Here is a 21806-nt window from a genome sequence, read left to right on the forward strand (position 1 = left end):
TGATAGTTTCACTAAGGCAGAAGAGCTCTGGAAAGTTTTCATCAGAAGTGCAATGTAACCTATAGGGAAAAGAAAGAATTCAAGTGAAATGCTGTTAAATTAACCTCTCTTAGTTGCAGAGTAATGAACTTGGACATGTTTACTGAAGTGCAAGATTATTAAAAAAAAATAAATCAGTCTGTCTGACATCAAACATCACCTTTTAGTGAACTTTGGCAGGAGGTACACTCTGGAAAGAAAGGAGCATGTCTTGGAAGAAATTGGAGTATAAATATGAAGGGGCTGGTAGAGCAATTGTATTGGAGAGCATCTCCTAAGTGTTGTTGAGAGGCAAATGATTTCATCATACATTTTTACAGGACCTAGAAAGAAAGCTTGATGTCTTCAATATAATCCTAGCAAGACAACAAGCACAAGTTGAGGTAAGAAATGATTTCTGTTCAGTCTTATTTTAACACTTCAAGTAAGATTATCATGATAAAATCTTGAAAAAAAAATGTGGTGACGAATGACTGGATGGGGAAGAGAGAAGGCAAGTTGCCAGTCTTTACAGGACAGGAGTAAATCAATTTCCAAACTGGATACCAGTCCCTGAAACTTAACATGGTGTGTGCACAGTGTTTCTACTGTGTACTCTGTACCATTCAGGTGATTGTCTCAGGGTTTTGTGATTGTTTTCTTCCTTTGACTTATGTTATTTTGAGACTGCTTCTGCAGGTATTTGAATCAAACATATACAACTGTTACCATACTATCTGTATTCTGTTCCTTTTCAAGTGGATAGCCAGTCTAATTAAAGAATAACTATGATAAAATTGTTGAAAGGTAGATAAAATAAGCATTTTATTTTGGAAATCAACGCATCTGGAATGCATATAAAATAACATGAAAAACCAGTAATGATGTTGCTTGCTTGCTTTTGAGATACCGTGGCCATACCTAGATTTTTTTTCTTAATGCAAATAGAAAGTATGACTATGATGTAAGAAAAAAAAATAAGTATTACTAAATATATGTAGCTGTACAGGCTCCGTCATCATGTTTGTTATTGTAATGTTAGGAATGTAATTGTTTTTCGTATCCCCACTCATTCTCTTTTCATATGGTTCCTGCCTTTTTGCACTATAAATGCTAGTGAAATGACAAGAGTAAGGGCACCCAAAGTAATGCACACTTGCATTCTCTCCACCTCCACTCTCCCTACTCCCCAGCCCTCTTTTTGTTTGTATGCTGAGTCAGTGATCTTAATCCCTTGCAGGTGTGATGTTGCTGTCTCTCAGATATCTATTCAACATACATGCATGCATACATGAATTATTTACAGAAAAAAACATATATAATAATTAGTTACATATTCTAATGTCTGGTTTGTAGACGATAAGATCAGGACAGAAACTACTGAAGAAGAAAGCCGCTGAAGGTGAAAAAAAAAGTGGAGGATGGTTTAGTGGTTTCTGGGGTAAGAGAGAATCTAGAAAAAAGGAAGATGAAGAATCATCAGTTCCTGAAAGTAAGTGTAACATACTAACTTCTAAATAGATTTTTAAGTTACTATATACTTCAATAATGATAAAGAAGCAAGTTAAAATATATCTTCCTTGCTACTATACAGAAGAGAGTATGGCATAGACAGTGCCATACAGTATAGATCTATTTTATAGTATAACATACTGTTACTGACTGTTGAGTTGAGAAATACGGCCCTTTTCTGAAATGGCTATAAGTATTTTAGAACTTTATAAGAAGAACATCGAGTTTACAGCTGTAGCGCGATATGCATGAAGTGAAATACCGTAATCTGTTGATTGCTGTCAGGATGAGAGATGTATTCTAATAGTACTCAAAGTTAGTTTTGTATTTGGAAATTATGGGTAGTCTAACAAATGATTTCACTGCTATGTATATAATGCCATATATGAAGGCTGGTTATTATTTTATAATATGGAACATACTGCAGTATGGAGAAACAGAAGATGAGCTTTGTGTCAGCAGAACTTCAGTTAGTAACCATATCCAATTCTTCTCTCATGTTTTTAACTGTACTCAAGTGTACATTTTTTTTTTTTAAAGCTATTGATGAACTAATGACACCAGAAGAGAAAGCTAAGCTCTTTACTGCTATCGGCTATAGTGATAGCTCCCATCACCTTTCCTTACCAAAACAGGTAAATGACTCTTAAAGGGTGGTTTAAAAACAGACAAAAAAAACAACTTTCAGACACATGTTATTCTTAAGCTAAAGAATGTGTTGGTAAAAATATATAAATATATAAATAAGATAAATAAACATATACATACTTAGTTAGAAAGCATGAAGAACGGCTAATGTTTTCTTGGATGTTTTGCCTTATTCATAGCTCTAATGTGGAGTGATATAGGAGTACCAAACTGGAAGAATGAAAAAAATAGCATTTATCTCTTGCTTCCTGTTGTTGCAAAAAACAACTAGCCTGTATGGTTGTCTTGACTGTTCTGTAAATCCAGAAGTCAGTTATTCTGATAATTGAGTTGTTGTTTGTATAAAGGTGAACATTACCATGTGATTATTTTCTGTTTCATCTAATTCTTGCCACTTCCTGGGATGCCTTTGTTAGAGGGATCATGTTATGTTCCTGTTGAAACCTTTGTTCTCATAAGAAGTGCTCGAAGATACCTGTTATGCTTGTTTCTACAACAGGAAGGAAAGCATAAATTAGAAAAGCATATATTTAAAAAAGAACACTTTTGTGATGGATATTTTTTCACTTGTTAAGCAAAGGAATAAAATATCAACTTGCTGGTATAGTATTCTTGGCAGTATTTATCAGTTGAAAGTTACAAAGGAGACAAAGAGAATGTGTTTAATGTTAAGGTTTCTTTCAGTATGGCTATTTTTAGTCAGTGCTATTACCATTCTTGTTTTAAATCTGAACATGACTGGTGGCTCTGCTTCTAGTTGCTCGTCACTTAAAGAAGCACTTCTTTGTTTCCTTCAAGGAGACTTTTGTCAATTTTCGCCTGCTTACCTAACTGAATGCTCCAGTCTTCCACCCTTGTGTGTATGTGTTAAATTTTGTCATTGTAAGCCTACACGTGCTTCACATGTAGGCAGGGAAACTCAGAATTATTTGAGGGGCAAAATCCCAGCCTCTGCATGATCGTGTGTACTTTTGTTCTAGTTAAATTGAAAAGAGAAGAGCAGCAACGTGCCTTTGTTACCAGCAAAGATGAACAACCTAAACTGTGCCCAGTACTGCTGCGTTCTTTTGTTTCATGCATTCTTGCCCAATTCTGTAGAAAAACTTCAATTTTTAATTTGGACAAATGTAAAGTGTAAAGATGCTTTCATCTCTGCCAATACCACATAGAAATGTGCAGGCTTCAAATGGAATTGGGAAGTATGATCTGATTCTTAAGATAGTGATTGATGTAGTCACAAATGGTACATGGAAAGGCTTACGCATCCTTGACAAGGTTGATACCTGACATTAAGCAGGAAGAATGAAGGCATTTATGCAATGACTTCTAAACTGTAGATATTTGGTGTGATTATAACAATTTTGTTTACTTGTCTTGCTAGCTCTGTACGGAGTGTAGCTTATCTGCACTTGATTTACAGCCTAAACTCTATGAATTGTAAAAAGAAATACAGTTTTTATTTGCTCAGCATTTGTTAAAATAAGTTATTTTATATTGCAGAATTGACTGGTGAGGGTTGAATGAAAGTTCTGTATAGCTAGGTTCCTGCATGAGGATGTATGGCTACTGGAATAGTTGCAATTCCACATTTCATTAGATGCATTTAAATTACGAGCTCCAAAAAAAATTTCAGATCAAGATGACTAATTTCAGTTTTCTCTGTCCTTCTCACTAGTACATTGCTCATGTTGTGACACTGAAGCTCTTAAGCACTTCTCTTACAATTAAAGAAGACAAGAATGTGGCAGAAACTCTTAAAGTACAAATAATTGATCTGAGTACGAAAATATCACAACGCCCAGGAGCACAAGCCATTAAGTAATTAGATTGATTTTTTTATTTTATTTTATTTTTTTTTTTTTTGTAGTAACATTACTTCTTTTTCAAATTTCTAACCTTTTTTGCTTGGGTAGTTTTCTTTGTATGATGTTATATGTTGACTTGTAATGTTTACAGGGACTCAGATATTTCAGTCGTTTTAGATAATTTTAAAAGTTGTTGATTTGATAAATAATATTGGAGGGAATGAAGAAAGGAATCCTACTTGTTGCTCTGTGTGAATATGAGTAATCTTTTTCTTGAATCCAGATGTTGAAGTGCTGAATATTTTGGGAATTGATGCTTAAGCAGTGTGAAGTGTTTGAGCTGTTTACATTCCAGCCAAGCTACCAAATATGCTGCTTGATACTTCCTACAGAAAAGAAAATCTATGTCTGTCTGTTGTGGGTGGGAGATAAACCAGCGCACGGGGAGCTGAGACCTTTGTCCCCCGTTACCAAAGGGCACATCAGAGATACTGAGCACAAATTGTGTTATGCAGTCAAGGAATAATGTTTCAGTGGCTAGAAAATGAGACTGTGTGCATTTTTTTTCCACTTTGATTTGCAGTTGTATTATATTTTGACGTGATGCATAAGATCACCAGTTCAGTTGTTTATTGTGGAAATAATTTTGCTGAAAGCATTTATGGGGGGAGTATTAAAAATGTGGACTCAGTGCTGGGAAAAAAAAAAAGCTTTGAAAAAGTTTTTACCAAAGTGTGCCATATACTTTAGTTGGCAAGACTGGAACAATAGGTAAAAAATACCCGTGATCTTAATTTTCTGGAAAAATATCATTAGGTTATCTCAATAAAGTCAGGTTTATGACTTCAATTATGCCCAAAGAGTCAATAAATTCCAATGGTAGTGAACCAGGACCCTAGGACTGGTTTTATGTCTAATAGTTACTTCAAAATATGAATGAAATTAGGCATGTGGACACCACCAAACTGCTCTTTCTTTCATAGACATTTTTCTGCTGATTTTGCTTCCCACTGTTCCTAAGGAAGCTGGCAGTAAAGGGTATCCATTTGCTCCAAACCAAGTGCCATAAATTGTTTTTAAATCAATAAGTAATAGTTAACATTTTTACTACTTTTTTACCTGTAGTATAAATATTCTACCTATTTACTCTTGGAATTGATTTTCTCAGTAAATATGAGCTAAAAGTTTTTACTCCACTTTGCAGATGACAGAAGGTATAAATATAATACCGTCTTTGTCTTGCTGTGAACAACTTGCTTCCTACATATTTTTCCCTAATCTGTTAATTTTACAATTTCTTAACCATGTGGTATGCTAGTCCTATGAAGCTAGGTTGGTTTTGTTTTCCTTTATCAAAGCCTTTCTCATCTTGCTTGTTTTTACTAGATGGAACTGTGTTCTGTATTCTAATTAAATATAATATTTAACTTCTCATCTTCTTTAGGGTGGAAGCCAAGCTTGAAAACTGGTATGTTACAGGCCTGAGACAAGAAAACATTGTACCATCTCTTGTGGCTTCCATAGGGGATAGCAAGTCTTCTTTACTTAACATAGAGTTTAATATTAACCCTGAAGATAGTACTGCTGATCAGAGTCTTAGTATTGAATCGCAGCCTGTGGAAATAAAATACGATGCAGTGAGTAGTTAACAAAATTATTCCCTCTTTTTCTGATTCTTCTCTTCCTCTACTGTTGTTCTAATTCTTTTTGCTCAGTCAAGATCTATTTTGTATTTTTTAACTGAATGACTTCTGTATATGTTGATAATTCTTGTATCTCTCTCCTTTCTGAAAAGAGAACAATAAATGCTATGGTAGAGTTCTTCCAGACAAGTAAGGGAATGGATCTTGAAAGATTAACATCAGCCACATTAATGAAGCTGGAAGAAATCAAAGAAAGAACTGCTACAGGTAAGATAACATGTATCTCACGTGAAGTAATTTCGTAAAATATAAGTTTTTATATATCATAAACATTGTATGTATCAACATCATAAAATGTTTCTATATGATTTGCAAAACTGCTTGTGTGTGGTTTGCTGGCTAAATAGAATGACTAATTTTTTTCCTTTGAGTTTTTTCTTTTGACTTGGATTAATGGATGCTTTGTGGGGAGAAGCATTCGGCTTAGTGGGAAAATGCCTTTCTGTGATTAATTTTTCTTTACGGAAACCAATTCTATGATTCTATGAAAACAAACTTGTATGAAAATAAGACTTCATTCAAGATGCCCTGTCTTTGAGATAACATCTTTTTATGTGTGGTCCGGAACAACTATTTTACTTGTGACTAGTATTTCAATTTTAATGTACCTTTCCTTTTATTTAAGGATTAGCTCATATTATTGAAATGAGGAAAGTCCTTGACTTGAAGATCAATCTGAAGCCATCCTACCTTGTGGTTCCGCAGACAGGTTTCTACCATGAAAATTCAGATTTGCTGATTTTGGACTTCGGTACATTTCAGGTATATAAATGATCTTTTATAAACTCAGAGGAAGAAAATACTCTTCTTCTTTTAACATAGCTGTCATTTGGAACTGTATGGTTTTCAGAAGATGAAGGTGGTCATCTTTGAATGTGTTTTCACATCGTATGCTTACTACAGAATCAGTTGGGGTCAGCGGTTACATTGTCTTCAGTGTGTTCAGTATTCAGAGCTGTTAGGTTGTCTTTTGACATAGTTTTACTAGTTAGTCCACCAATAGAATATTTCCATATTTGGTGAATCATAATCTCAGTAGTTTTAATCTTCCATGTCTTCAGCAAAATGTGAATGTTTACCCTTTTCTTTTTTTATAGAAAGATGTATCTTTAACAGATAAAATAAAATACCTTTTTTTTTTCTTGGAGCTTGAAAGTTCATTTCCTTGTTCCTGTAAAACTGAAAAATGATGATTTTTTAACTTCATTTTAGCCAAGTAAATATTTCGGTTGTACTCCAGCAATAAACTAATAATGAGAGTTAATTTTACATTACTTGAATTTGAACGGTTCGATAGCATGAGGAGCAATAAAAAAAATATTCTATCTATCCTTGCTGAGTGAAGTGTTAAATAAAGATCTCATCTCTGTAAGAGTCCAAATGGCAATCATAAACTCCTACGAATTGTCTTTTTCACCTTCACTGGAATTAATAGCATGTAAATATATGTAAGTTTGAGACTTAACTTTGTCTTGTCCTTATGTGTTTAGCTGAACAGCATAAATCAAGGCAGTAGTCAAGCTTCTAGCTTTTCATCTTTAGAGGAGATAATGGACAAAGCTTATGACAAGTTTGACGTGGAAATAAAAAATGTGCAACTTCTTTTTGGAAGAGCAGGTAACAAAACATAGTTGCTGTTTACTCAGAGGATTGATTGAGGATAATTGCCTGTAATTAGTAAAAATATTTTTAAAGAAAGATAGCAAAGAAAAAATAATAGTTATGTAAAAGATTGTAATAGTCTGCTCTCAGGTATTCAACTAAGAAAAGTTTGCATGTTAATTTCTCTTAAAGCACCTGCTTGTTTTTTGTTTTAATACTGGTGTATTATTTCTTTGCCAGTGAGCAACATAAATGCATAGGACTGTTATGTTTTCCTTAATGCTCTGGCAAATGTACTAAAGTTGCCCGTAGTAATATTTAATCTGTACTTACATTTTACAGTTACCAAAATGCTAGGTTACTTTTTAAAACTTTATATTCAGATGTGTCTTTTAGTGTGGAATTGGATTAAGGCTGCTAAGTTAATATAGTGTTAAGGAATACTGAAAATATATTGAAAAGCTCTTAAAATCTTAAAATAGTTAACCCTAAATAGTTCTGGCTTTTTCAATTTGTGAGTGGGTTCTTTTAAGTTTTCCTGGGGATGCTGTTTGATAACGCACAATGCGTTAGATAGAGCAATTAGCAGGCAATGTTTTTCATCTAAGGTGATTGAATACTTACAGGTGAAGACTGGAAGAAGGCTCGTTTTCAACATCCATCAACTTTGCATGTTTTACAGCCTATGGATATTCATGTACAGCTGGCAAAATCGATGGTGGAAAAAGACAGCAGGATGGCCAAGTAATGTATTAATATTTAGAGGACTTCAAATACTGTGTATTTAGAGAAAAGAAGAAAAATATATCTTCTGCAAGGGTTTAGTAACATGTTAATGTAGGAAACAGTTGACTTACTACTTTTTAAACACCTTTTCTTCTCTACCAATTCTGTAGTCACCTTCACTTGTTACTGACTAAAAAAAAGTCATTTTAATGAGTCCAACACCTATTTTTAATACAGATTCACTAGCTTTTCTGTGATGTGATATGATATTTATATATTAGCATAGTTACTAGTAACATTTTAAATGAAGAATTGATATGTACTGTTTTTTTTTTTCTTGGAGTGATTTTTTTTTTTTTTTTTTTAAGGTTTAAAGTGTCAGGAGGGCTTCCTTTGGTACATATCAGGCTCTCTGACAAGAAAATCAAGGCAATTTCTGATCTGATTGATAGCATTCCATTACCTCAGAAGACATCTATGCCAATTGCAAGCACAAAGGTAAGCTAACTACAATTAATAAAACTGAAATTTAAAAAATAAATAAGAAGACACAAAGTGATTGTGAATTCCTGCTAATGTCGTTTCTCTTTTTCATTTAAAGTAAGAGATCTGTTGTCCATCTGAGCTAGGCAGAGTGGTGCCAATACAACTTAATATCAGAACATGCTGGGCTTATTCAAATAAGGTTACCTGAGACTTTATCACTGTCTGTTGGCTTCAGTATAAGTGTTGGAGAAACGCATATTTCTAAGAAATATGTGGAAGGCCAGTTGAAAGATGCATAACCAGTGGAAAATATAACAGAGCATACCATGTTACATGAACTTCAAAATAATGGTTTCTTCTTTCTGCTCCGTGTAGGTAGCAGTGATTCCTGCAATTCCTGTTGTTGATAAAGGGTTACTTAATACCCACCAGTTGTTAGCAGAAATAGTGTCAGGTAAGAAAACGTACATGCCCCTTAGTAAAAATAGGTGGCCAACGTTTATGGAATAACTTAACATTTCCAGGCAATCATTGCTCTTAAAACATGTTACAAGGATACTAGGGATGAGCATGGTTGTACCTAACTTTCACTGCGTAAGATGAGTATTAAGATGCTGTTGTTATATCAGAATACGAAACTTAATTTTTAAAAAAACAAAACCCTTCTTTTGGAGATGAATTCGTACTCTGTCTACGTAAGTAACCTCTTCAAATATGAGTGAGATATTAATAAAAACTGCATTCAGTTGTTATTAGCAATCCAGTTTAATTATCCAAATGTCATGAGATGTGTTTTTAGGGAATTGAAGTGATGAACCTGTTTGAGAATTAAATTACACTGATTTAGTCAAAAACTTAATTTGCTGGTTCTGCTACTTGAAGAGTTTGAAGTCTAAGACATTGACTTTAAGGCAGGCACGTGGAAAAGATAAATAACAAGTCACATGTACTTGCGTAAGCAGCCATTTACTTGTTCAGTAAATGCAGAGCTAGAAGAACAAATAGCAAATTAATTTATTCGTACTGTGGATTTGACTGTTCATTTTCATAATTCTAGGGAGAAACTGTACACTGGAATCTGGGAAACCTGTTTCTTTGGTGTTTACTTTAGAACTGTTTTTTCCCTACATAGATTCTTTAATATCTAACGATACAGCCTAACTCCAGTGCTTTAACAGAGCTTTAATTTTTTTTTTCCACTTTCTCATCTTCATCTAATGGGAAGAAAGCAATATAGATCTGAAAACTACTTGGTCAGCTTAGGTTTAAATAGGTTGTACAGTATGAAATGATACTGGAATCGGAAACAGAGCAGTAGATTTACCCCTGTTCGTGGTATAAGCTTATCCTTCACTAAGAAGGAGGTCATTTCTGTTCTGTAGATTCTGAAGAAGAATATTTTGATTTTGAAGAAAGTTCTGAACAAACTGACAGGACACTGATTAAGGGAGAAGAAATAAGAAATAAGGAGCCTGCTAAAGAGGAACTGACAGATCTTCAGTTGAAGTTTGAAATTAAAGAGGTATGTCTCTGTAATTCTACCTTAATCTTCTATATATAGACTACTTAAAATAACAAAAAACATTATTCTATTTCAAGTTTAATGGACACACAAAATATAGCCACTAAAGAAACAATACACATGTATATATGTATTTCTAAGCGTATGGTTTATTTCTAAGATATAAAGAAGTGTAAATAAAACAGTCTTCAATTGTGTGTATGAGTTGTGTGTTATGCACAAAAAAAAATTAATAAGCCCATTCTTGCAACTAGTATTTTCTACCGAAAGCACTCCAGACACAATTTGACCAAGGAGAAAACAACAACACAAACAATGGTAGAACAAAGCAAGTACCCGGGCAGGTCACTTCTGAAGAGCAAGACCTGTAAGGTCTGTAAAATAGTTGTCTCCCACCATCAGATATTCACAAGGCATTAATATTAGTACTCTTTTATTGTTTTGAGCGAAGAAAATAAAATATGTGAACAGATGGCCTTACTGTGTATTTCTTGCTCATTCAGGTCTTGTTAGAGCTCACCAGGCAAAAAAAAACTGAAGAAACAGTACTTGAATTTGATGTGAAGCATCTTGGGACAGAGGCTACAGTCAAAACCTATAATTTAGCAGCTGTATCATATTTGAAGACAATAAGCTTGGATTACTATGAAATTGGAGGTAAGGAAGGAGGAGTAAATAACATATATTCTGTAGTCTGAAACTGTCTCTCTCCTGTCTTTTAGTGCTCACTAAAATTCAATTATTGTTCCAGTTGCACAGGCACAGTACTTATTATACAACTTTCCATTGGAAGTGCTTGTGTCAATTGTACAGTTGATAGTTTTTGACTGTCATGTTAGTGCTTATTAGATAAATTAATAGGTTTGGATGGAGAAGGAAAACGGTATTATGTTTTAGACATACAAAGGGAAACTAATGCTATGTATTTGGCAGTGCGACATATTTTAACAAACTGTACTGAAAGCTGATTTGTTCAAGGCACAAATTCCTTTGGTTCACTGAAAAAAAAAAAAAAAGAAAAAATATTATATTTTTTGTGTGTATTTTGTGTGTTATGTTACAGGTAAAAAAGCACCCCTTCATCTAATTAGTTCCTCAGATAAACCTGGCTTGGACCTTCTGAAGGTGGAATATATCAAGGTATAGATAAAGCTTTTCTAGAGGCCGACTTTTTTTTTTTTTAAACCTTTTCTGTACTTGATCAAGTCTTAAAACTACTATTCAGAGAGTGGATTGTTTTGTATCTTCTAAAGAGCACAGTGGGTCGTTTGAATTAACAAGCTACATGCTAATCATTCATTTCAGGCTGACAGAAATGGTCCACACTTTCAGACAACTTTTGACAACACTGAACAGAAGATTGAAGTGAGTGCCTGCAGATTTTTTTTTAGCTTTCCTTTGGTTTGCTTGCTTAGAAGTGGGGAATTGATGGTGTTTTTTTGGCTTTCCAGTTTATTATTTTTTTATTTTTTTATTATTTCTTCCTCTGGCACCAGGGGAGATGTAGAAATCCAAAGCAGCTGAATATTTTATACTCTTAGTTTTAGAGAGGTATGTTAGTCTATTTCCTAACTATGGAGAAAAGCTGTCTAGTTATTAGCTCATGTGAATAAAATTAAAACAATGTAAGAGTGCATTATCTTCTCAATCATTTGAAGTAATAAATTTCAAATGCCTGCTTTGGGGAAAATATATTGGTTCTTGAGGTTTTTCTGTTTTCTTGTCAAATAGAGTATTTGTATTGTGTGGGCTATGTAATTAGCACTTTGGGTAAATTTCTTAAGAAGTCTAAATCCATTTGTGAGTGACTTTTTTTTTTTGGGGGGGGGGGGGGGGGAGCGAGCATGTTCTATTTCTGAAATATGATTGAGGAGTTTCTTGTGATACTGTTCTCCTCTTTATCGCTTCTGTCATTCTCCAGAGCAAGAACTTAAAAACATCTTACTCTAATGCAATAATTTATAAAATAGTATGTACCTACCTTGTTAAATTTTGACTCTTGTACTAATGGTATATTTCTGAGTCAGTTTTCATTCTAAGAAATAACAGTATCTTGAGTAACTCTGGAAACTGACAATTCGGTTTTTTTATTTCCATAGTGTGATGACCTATTACTAAAATAAGAAAAACATGACTTATTTGTTCAAAAGACATCTTTCTCCGTTTTGTACTTTATTGCAAATATTTTGCCTGACCTCTTCTGGCACAACAACTGAAATATTCCTGAATAGTTTTTAGTAGAACTGTGTAGTTTTACAGTTTCTACAGATTTCATCGGGGAAGTCCAGTTAATACTGGCATTTTTTTTCTAAGAAAAGGCTCTGGAAGTCCCAGTGGGGGATGACAGTTTTATTCCACAGGTGTTGGGGTAGATATATACAGCTGAATTGGCTGACTTCACCCTGTGGAAGAGTGCTGATATTTAGAGAACTCAGCTTTCCCTACATGATTAGGTTTGTAGCTCTTCAGTAGGACTTGTGTTTGTAAGAATTGGATTTGAACCCTTTTTTTTTTTTTTTTTTTTTTCCAATTTCAAGCCAATTCAAGTGGTAATAAGTTTTGCTAAACTACGGTGCAGGCAATTTTCACCTTTTGGGCTCCCTTAATGGATTTATTGAGAAATGATTATACTGAGTATCTATGTAGCAGCCACTTGCCACTTACCCTTTACGTTGTACTGGGTTATGGCATGAGCATGCAGGAGTCTGGGTTTGACTGAGCATGATGCTTGAGAAGACTGAATCCTGGCTGAGGTTAAGTACCTAACTGCTATCTGCCTTAATTCAGATGGGTTTCTCTGTTAGTCATCAAGTTACGATGAGTTTCCTCTCTTTTAATGCTTCTGAATTCATTTTGTCACTTTGCTTTTGTACTAACCAGGTAATAGCTTAACAGAGCTGTTGAGTTGTTGTCAGGTTCAGTTATTTTCTGAGTTTACCACTTTTCTGCTTTACAGAAAGCTTTTTTCCTTTGTAACTTGTTGCTGGTGTAACACGTACGGCTTTTCTGTTTCTAAGATACCTATGCTCTGTAGGGTGCTTTTGCACCTCAGTCCAGCTCTTCTACTTGTTAGTTATATTTTGTGATGAGGAATCTCATGTTTTGAACAGGTAGCTTTTTCATCATTAAACATTCTGCTGCATACAGAAGCCCTTATGTCTGCTGTCAGTTTTCTAACGGCTGTTAGTCCATCTGGGGATGAAAGCAGTAGAGAGACATCAACTAAGGAAGAAAAGCAACGAGATGACATTAGATTAAAGAAAGGTATTTTTGTGTTTGTCAGAATGATGGGTCTGTGTGGGTGTGTTGCATGCTGACAAAAGGATCGAATCCTAGAGAAATCTGATTAACTTCGTAAAGCAGGGAGAGGATCAAAGCTTATGTTGCAGTGGCTCTCCAGGCTTTAAGTATACTTGAGAAGAAGTAGTCAAGTGCTTTGCCAGCCTAATGAAAATCTTGCTGTTCCTTGCTGGAACAAAAAATGTATTTATGTCAAAACAGTGGACACCGAGGGGAGCAGCTGCACTTCCTTCAACACAAAGTGCAAAAGTCAAGCATCACATGAACTGGAAATGAGATGTTTAGCGAAGAATGGTTATGGTTAGAGTTGTTTTTAACTTGAAATGGCCTGGGTTTGACTGCACACTGAGAAGCTGCTGCTGTTTAACAACATCCATAAACATTTATGCTCTTGTATTAACATTTGCTATCCTCGGTTAGTGAAGGTGCGGTCTGATGGTCTGATGGTGAGGTCTGATGGTTTCTGGTTTATCCCTCGTAGGTCATTTTTGACACCTGTGCTTGACCTCGCCTTATCCTCCACAGCCTTAATACTTGCTCTCAGAAAACCTAGATGTTTGCTGCCTGAAAAAGGCTTTCAAGGATGGCTATTTCTTACAAGCTGAAGCTTTCTGTTAATATGTCTTGAAGTAGGACATTTGATAACCTGAAAAAAACAGTACTGTGAACCTGCTGAATTAATATTAAAAGTACTGTGCAATTATTCTCCTTACAGCAGCGTTTACCATTCAATTAAAAAAATAAAAAAATATCAGTAGAGACTTAACACTAGGTGCGAGTGATATTAGACACAGATGAACAAGGAAATGCTGACATGTTTTATCAATAGAGTTGGCTTCAGAAGGAGTTTTCTTTCTCTAAGATAGAACAATAGCAGTTATATACTAGTAGTGATGAATGAAATGATAGGAAACAATACTGAATCATCTGAACACCACAGTAACTAAACTAAAACAGCTGTCCAGTGCTCTCAGGAGTTTGACTGAAAACACGCATGATGTGCCTTGAAAATAGATCCTCTGTCTTATTTTTAGTGACCAGACCTTCCAAGGATAAGGACATCTTTGCCTTCAAGCTTTTTGCCAAGCTGGATGCCTTCTGTTTAAATATTTGTGATGAAAAAAAGAATATTGCAGAGATCAAGATACAAGGTATTAAATTCATTGTTAGTACTACTTATCATGTATTTTAATTTCAAAGCAACTGCTGATAATTCAGCTGAAAGATAGTTAAGGTATAGATTTTCAACACATGCTTCTTTCTCTTGTGCTTTGGAACAAATGTGGCTTGTAGTATTTTTTCCAAAGTCAGTCCTTTACTATGTCATAATGTTTTGGTCTGCAGCTGAATAAACGTAATCAACTACTAAGGTATCTACTAAGGTATACTAAGGAATTAGCGTTGAAGTTTTGAAGGAATTGGAGAGGAAGGAATCTGTGTCAAGAGTTGGACTTGATGATCCTTAAGGGTCCCTTCCAACTCAGGATATTCTATGATTCTATGATTCTATGAATTTGATTATGAGTTACTTCTCATGTTGTGCTAGATTTTGTAGTTTTTTGGTGTGTGTGCACCTGAGTTATTTAATGTTTTAAAACTGTTTCAGTTGTTTTTGAACTCCTAGGCTTTGTTTGGGTTTATTGTTTTGGGTTGTGTTTCTTTCCCCTCACCCCCTGAACTTAAATTTCTGGAACTTAAAATACTTTTTTTTAAGATGTGATTTAATATGTTGCTAAAAACAAAAACAGAAACACACAAGCAACAAAAAAAAGCACTCCCCCTTTTCTGATTTTGGAGAAATTGTGGTAGTTGGAAATTACTTCTAATTATCCTGCCTTGGATGTAATAGAATTTGTAGTGCATATGCCTCTTGGTGAAGAGGCTGTAAATAACTTATTTTATTTGGAAACAAGAGAAAATCAATATTTTTTTTTGTATGTATGCATGCATGTGTGGGTTTGTAGTATTTGTTGAATTACTGCAAGATTAACGCAGAATTGTTTGTAACAATGTGATTTAAGAATAATGTAATAAGACCTTCCCTCACTTCCCTTATTTGTGTTGTCCACCCTACCCTGAAAGTGAGTGCTACTTCTGTTATGCAGTGCTGCCATTTCTTTTCTTATACTTTACAGGCCTTGACTCATCTCTTCTACTTCAGCCAAGTCAAACTGAACTCTTTGCTCGACTTAAAGACATAATTGTCACAGATGTTGATTCAAGGACCCTTCATAAAAAAGTACAGTTATAGGATTTTAAGTCTTAATTGACTCTTCATTAATTTTACATGTACAAGTGAAATTTAATACAAACTGTATTCTTGAAAATGTTTGATTACATGTGAACACCTCTTTCCCTGTAAACATGGTGAAGCATGGATGTCTAAACAGATGTTTTTTAAAAAGTCGTATCTAATTAGTATATCTGATAGTCTGACAATATATTCAGTTTTCGCTTGTATTAAGTACCTTCTTAGAAGCTACTGATGGCTGAAATATATTATTTCTTCTTTTCTAGGCTGTATCTATAGTAGCAGATGAAGTTTTCAGTTTCAGTCTGACTTTATATCCATATGCTACTGAGGGAGAAGCCTATACTGATATGTCAAAAGTGGATGGTGCCGTATCTTTGAGAGTCGGTTGTATTCAAATAGTATACCTTCACAAATTTCTCATGTCTCTGCTGGTAAGTCTTTTATTTGTATGACTTGTGCTGATTTCTTCAATTATGCTTCCCTGCTTGCAATCTCGGTATAAAGATTAGCTTAAGTTTCTGAAAGAGAAAGGGTAGGCTTAATTTTCTGTATGTGCTACTCATAAACTCAGATAAACCAACTGTAACTGGTTTGAATTTGAAAAACTACTACTCTGCAGGGGGGGTGTTCTGAGTTGCCTTCTTCCCCACTGTGCTTTTAAGGTATTCCTGTTCTCACACCCACCTTCAGCAAAAAACTGAATTCGTTGCTTATGCAAACATATCAGAATTAGAGACAAAATTTTCTGCAAGGTTTGATGCTATGAGGACTGCAAATTAACCACTGTAAATCATTTATCTCTCTGTCAAATATTCTAATACTGGCTTCTTTGGCTAAGCCCTAGTTGGTTCTTCGCCACTTAGTACTGGCTTTAATAAGTATTAGTGTTCACTGGTGACAGAGGGGTTCTACAAATAATGTGGGTCCCCATAAGGTAATGAGATAAAAGACTGTTGCCACAAATGAAGCTGGAGAAGAAGACGGGTTCAAAAATCACTTGTTAGTACATTTTTGACCATGTAATAGAGGTTATGATAGAAAGTACCCAGTTGTCTTACCCCAGGGACAACTTAACACAATAGACAGCATAACTTGTGGTTGATGTTGTTTGTGACTGGTGTTGTAATAAGAGAGAGTAGTTGCAATTGAAAACAAAACTGTTTATAGCTCTATTTCTGCTTGTTCTTCAACTCTTTTTTTTTCTAGACCTTCTTGAACAACTTTCAGACAGCTAAGGAGGCACTGAGTGCTGCTACAGTCCAAGCTGCAGAAAAGGCTGCTACCAGTGTAAAAGATCTGGCTCAAAGGAGCTTTCGACTTGCTATGGACATTCACATAAAAGCACCAGTTATAGTCATTCCTCAGTCCTCAGTTTCCCTCAATGCTATAGTAATAGACCTTGGCTTGATTAAGGTTCAGAACCGGTTTAGCTTGGTGTCTCCAGAAGGTGGTTTGCTCCCTCCAGTCATTGACAAAATGGATGTGCAGCTGACAAAGCTGAAACTATCTAGGTAAAGTGCATTGTACCAAGTGTAATGTCTTAGCTAATTGTTAATATTAATACTTAGTAAGATATTAATCTACTTGTTTAGAAGTCATGGTTGGTAAGAATCAAATATTTGGTGCTAGAATATGAACCTGTTACCCTAGGGGCAAATAAATGAGCAGTAAAGTAAGATACTGTTTTGCTCAGGAAGCTGTGCATGTCTAAAGAGAGATTAAACTTGATATTTAAAGATAATTGAGTTGAAAATGTAACATGATAAACTTCTAACATCCCCCAACACTTTTTTTTTTCCTCCTTTGTTTTAAGAATCACTATGGAGACAAGTTTATCTCATCTGGACATTCAGATACTTCACCCTATTAATTTGAGCCTGTCTGTGAATCGAAATCTAGCTGCAGATTGGTTTCACAAATTGCCAGTATTGGAGATTACAGGGTATCTGGATACAATGAATGTAAGTCTTGTGAAAAGGAAGTGGTGAGTAGCTCGTGATACCTAATGTAAGACTAAGCTTTATGTTATTTCTGGGCACAAAAGTGGAATGAACTGCAAGCTGTTAGTAGCTGTGGAGTGTTTTTTAGGGATGTTAACTGGATTTAACCTAACTTTGTAAATAGTGAAGTTGAAAAGTGTCATATAAAACATCAAGAGTTCGTGTTTGTAGGAAGAAAATTCGTGTGGCTAAAGCACACCTAGAGTTGTAGCTGGCTGTGTCTGTGAGAGAAAATAAAAAGGGTTTTTTTAGATATGTGAATGGAAAAAGGAGAACTAAAGAATACATAGGGCCGCTCCTTGATAGGGAAGGTCTCCTCACAGACGATGACATAGGCAAAGCAGAGACGCTTAACGCCTTCTTTGCCTCTGTCTTCAATGCCGATGATGGGCTTCGGGACCCAGGGTGCCCTGAGCTGGAGGACCGGGACGGTGGGGATGACAAACTCCCAACCGACCCTGAACGTGTGCGGGATTTGCTACTCCACCTGGATCCCTACAAGTCCATGGGTCCGGATGGGATTCATCCCCGGGTGCTGAAGGAGCTGGCGGACGTCATCGCGGAACCTCTCTCAATTATTTTTCAACGATCCTGGGAGTCTGGAGAGGTCCCGGTAGACTGGAAGCTGGCAAATGTTGTGCCGATTTTCAAGAAGGGTCAGAAAGAAGACCCTAGCAATTACAGGCCTGTCAGTCTCACGTCAGTGCCTGGTAAAATCATGGAGAAGATGGTTCTCGAACTTATTGAGGCGCACCTGGGGGACAAAGCAGTCATTGGTCCCAGCCAGCATGGGTTTGTGAAGGGTAGGTCCTGCCTAACTAACCTGATGTCCTTTTATGATAAGATCACCCATATGGTGGACCAAGGGAAACCAGCTGATGTGATTTTTTTGGACTTCAGCAAGGCTTTTGACACGGTTTCCCATAGGATCCTACTGGACAAAATGTCCAGCATACAGCTAAATAAAAACATAATACGATGGGTGAGCAATTGGCTAACGGGCAGGGCCCAAAGGGTTATGGTGAATGGCGCTGCGTCAGGCTGGCGGGCGGTCACTAGTGGGGTCCCTCAAGGCTCCATTTTAGGGCCGGTACTTTTCAATATTTTTATAAACGATCTGGATGTAGGAATAGAAGGTATTTTGAGCAAGTTTGCTGATGACACCAAACTTGGAGGAGTTGTGGACTCGAATGAGGGTGGAAAGGCCTTGCAGAAGGATCTGGATAGGTTGGAGAGCTGGGCGATCACCAACCGCATGAAGTTCAATAAGAGCAAGTGCCGGGTCCTGCACCTGGGACGGGGAAACCCTGGCTGCACGTACAGACTGGGCGACGAGACGCTGGAGAGCAGCCTAGAAGAGAGGGATCTGGGGGTCGTGGTAGACAGCAAGTTGAATATGAGCCGGCAGTGTGCCCTGGCAGCCAGGAGGGCCAACCGTGTCCTGGGGTGCATCAAGCACGGCATCGCTAGTAGGTCGAGGGAGGTGATTGTCCCGCTCTACTCTGCGCTGGTGCGGCCTCACCTCGAGTACTGTGTGCAGTTCTGGGCACCACAGTATAAAAAGGACATTAAACTGTTGAAGAGTGTCCAGAGGAGGGCTACGAAGATGGTGAAAGGCCTGGAGGGGAAGACGTACGAGGAACGGCTGAGGGCACTGGGCCTGTTCAGCCTGGAGAAGAGGAGGCTGAGGGGAGACCTCATCGCAGTCTACAACTTCCTCGTAAGGGGGTGTCGAGAGGCAGGAGACCTTTTCTCCATTAACACCAGCGACAGGACCCGCAGGAACGGGGTTAAGCTGAGGCAGGGGAAGTTTAGGCTTGACATCAGGAGGGGGTTCTTCACAGAGAGGGTGGTTGCACACTGGAACAGGCTCCCCAGGGAAGTGGTCACTGCACCGAGCCTGACTGAATTTAAGAAGAGATTGGACTGTGCACTTAGTCACATGGTCTGAACTTTTGGGTAGACCTGTGCGGTGTCAAGAGTTGGACTTGATGATCCTTAAGGGTCCCTTCCAACTCAGGATATTCTATGATTCTATGATCTAGCCCCCCTGTGTGCATTTATTGTGCTAAGAGAAAAGAGAATTGAAAGGCATGTCAAGGAGTCTTGAATATTCCTTACTATAAGGCAGGACAAACTTATATCACTTGTTGTTGTGTTCACTTTTCTAAACATGTCTATTTCAGTGCCTTTAAAAAAAAAAAAAAAGTTATCTTCTTGAGAAGAAGTTAAATCTATGCTAATATTTGCCTTAGTAACTCAGCTGCATAACTTTCAGTCTCCCTTGAATGATCTCAGGATAGTTATGTATTGTGGCAACATACTGTGGAAGAAATACCAGTTACCTCTTGGCGAAACTGGAAGTAAAATGCCATAAGGTAGCACATCATTTGTAGCAAAGTATTGAAAGCATAGATACTCTAAAGGCTGCATTATGTATTGATACAGCTTTAAGAAGTCTTAACTTTCTTTAAGCTCATAGTCCTTTAACCGTAAGTAGTTAGAAGATTTTCATTGGTACTTTCCTCAAAGGATGATGCTGCTGACAAAACAGCTGTAGCTAAGCACCTTTAGTCTTGCCAGAAAACATTGTTCTGCTTTGATAGCTAGTTACAACTTTAAAAAACAGTTTTTGTTTGTTTGTTTATTTGTTTTTTCATTCTGAGAACTTTGATCTGCAATTTTGTAGGTTGCAGTAAGTCAAGAGGATTTGAATGTCTTCCTCAAAGTGCTGACAGAAAACCTTGGTGAAGCAGAAGATAAACAAGCTCGTGTAAAACCAGTACTGCAAGAGGAAGGTGAGAGAGAAAATTTGTCTTAAATATGAAGTTAGTTTTCAAGAATAACGAAAATCATGTGTTATATGGAAAGCAGACTTAGATCTGAGTATGATGTGCAAGTAAAAAGCTCTTCTTAATTTTGCAAGGACAGTGTTCGTGCTTCAAAGTATTGCAAGACAGAATTTGGTGGTTGTGGGAGCTAAAAAGTAATGAAGGTGACAAGGTACTGAGATGGCAGTGTCCTTGTTGCCAGAATGTCTCTACTTTCTTTTCCTGTTCTGAAGTTAAAGGCTCTGTTTGTGGAAATGTTGCTAACTTATCTCAGGTGAATTTAAGCCATTTAAATGAATAAAAGAATTGGATCAGTTTCTTGAGCTAAACAAATAGTAGCAAATTGGCAAGTTAACCACTTTATTGAATGCTGCAGGTAAAACCAAAGAAATGGAGAAATCTGTTTTGATGCAGGATAAGAGTGTTCCAGAAGGAGTGCTGTCTGACAAAAGGAAAGCAGCATTAAATGAAGATGTAATCAATATGCTGCTTAATTTTGAAATCAAAGAGGTACGTATCTATCTATAAAACTTACTTCTTACTGGTTCTAGTATTCAAACCTGTTTATCTGAAGAAGTGGGCTGTAATTATAAATTATTGAAAGAAGGGGGTAATAACTGAAAAGAAAATAACTGAAAAACTAGATTCTTCAGTCTAGAATGATATACAGAATGCTACCTTTATTTAGGTGTTTTAATTTGTCTGTGTTATGTGACTTCGTATATATAGAGGGCTTGACATCTCACAAGGAAAAACAGACTTTGTTTTAGATGTTCTCCATTTACGTAGCCTTATACAAGGCGTATGGTTCTTAAAGCAACAAAATGGCTTTAGTAGCAAAATAGGTAAGCTAGAATTGATATTTTTCTTGTAGGGATACAGGACTGAAGGTGAGTGTGTAGGTAAAATACAGGGAAAATGCACAAGCAGCTGAGTAACAAAGATATTTATGGATATAAAATTATCCAAGTATATCTTTTCTCTGAAGATAGATGTCTGTGTGAACAGAAGGGGAAAAATATTTACAAACAGGTGTTACAGATTCTGTTTGCAGAAAAAAGCAAACTGTCTAGACTAATACTACTTTTGAAGCGTAGCTGAAGAGAGAATGTCCACTTATAACTGCATGCCATGCTCTCTGAACAGTTTTACTGAAATAGTGAACTCAATTCCTTTTCTATATTCAAGGTAGTAATAACCTTGATGAAGCAGGTTCAGAAGGAGAGGTATCCATTACATATTCTAAATGTGCTACAGCTTGGAACTAAAACTAAAATCAGAGATCATGAATTGACCGCAGCAACATACCTGAAAAAAATTACTATGAGATGCACTGAAATAACTGGTAAGTATTCTACCTAACTGGTGCATAGTAAGTATAGTGCATACTGTAAATTTC

General features: G+C 36.3%; 1 protein-coding gene across 3 annotated transcripts in view; it reads left to right on the forward strand.

The window, feature by feature from the left end:
• VPS13C (vacuolar protein sorting 13 homolog C) overlaps positions 1-21806 on the forward strand; it is a 93119-nt gene that overhangs the window by 19994 nt on the left and 51319 nt on the right. For all 3 annotated transcript variants that reach the window (XM_068695171.1, XM_068695173.1, XM_068695172.1), the window contains 24 exons: positions 360-422; positions 1375-1510; positions 2071-2165; positions 3854-3996; positions 5428-5620; positions 5779-5893; positions 6312-6448; positions 7177-7303; positions 7915-8032; positions 8383-8512; positions 8876-8954; positions 9883-10022; positions 10526-10679; positions 11086-11162; positions 11328-11387; positions 13133-13286; positions 14357-14473; positions 15458-15561; positions 15840-16007; positions 16783-17087; positions 17390-17537; positions 20266-20374; positions 20784-20917; positions 21596-21752. In XM_068695171.1, the coding sequence (XP_068551272.1) occupies positions 360-422; positions 1375-1510; positions 2071-2165; positions 3854-3996; positions 5428-5620; positions 5779-5893; positions 6312-6448; positions 7177-7303; positions 7915-8032; positions 8383-8512; positions 8876-8954; positions 9883-10022; positions 10526-10679; positions 11086-11162; positions 11328-11387; positions 13133-13286; positions 14357-14473; positions 15458-15561; positions 15840-16007; positions 16783-17087; positions 17390-17537; positions 20266-20374; positions 20784-20917; positions 21596-21752 (3163 nt within the window). The remainder of the gene's footprint in view (positions 1-359; positions 423-1374; positions 1511-2070; positions 2166-3853; positions 3997-5427; positions 5621-5778; positions 5894-6311; positions 6449-7176; positions 7304-7914; positions 8033-8382; positions 8513-8875; positions 8955-9882; positions 10023-10525; positions 10680-11085; positions 11163-11327; positions 11388-13132; positions 13287-14356; positions 14474-15457; positions 15562-15839; positions 16008-16782; positions 17088-17389; positions 17538-20265; positions 20375-20783; positions 20918-21595; positions 21753-21806) is intronic.

The sequence above is a fragment of the Anas acuta genome, chromosome 12 (assembly GCF_963932015.1).
Source record: "Anas acuta chromosome 12, bAnaAcu1.1, whole genome shotgun sequence".
Taxonomy (NCBI): domain Eukaryota; kingdom Metazoa; phylum Chordata; class Aves; order Anseriformes; family Anatidae; genus Anas; species Anas acuta.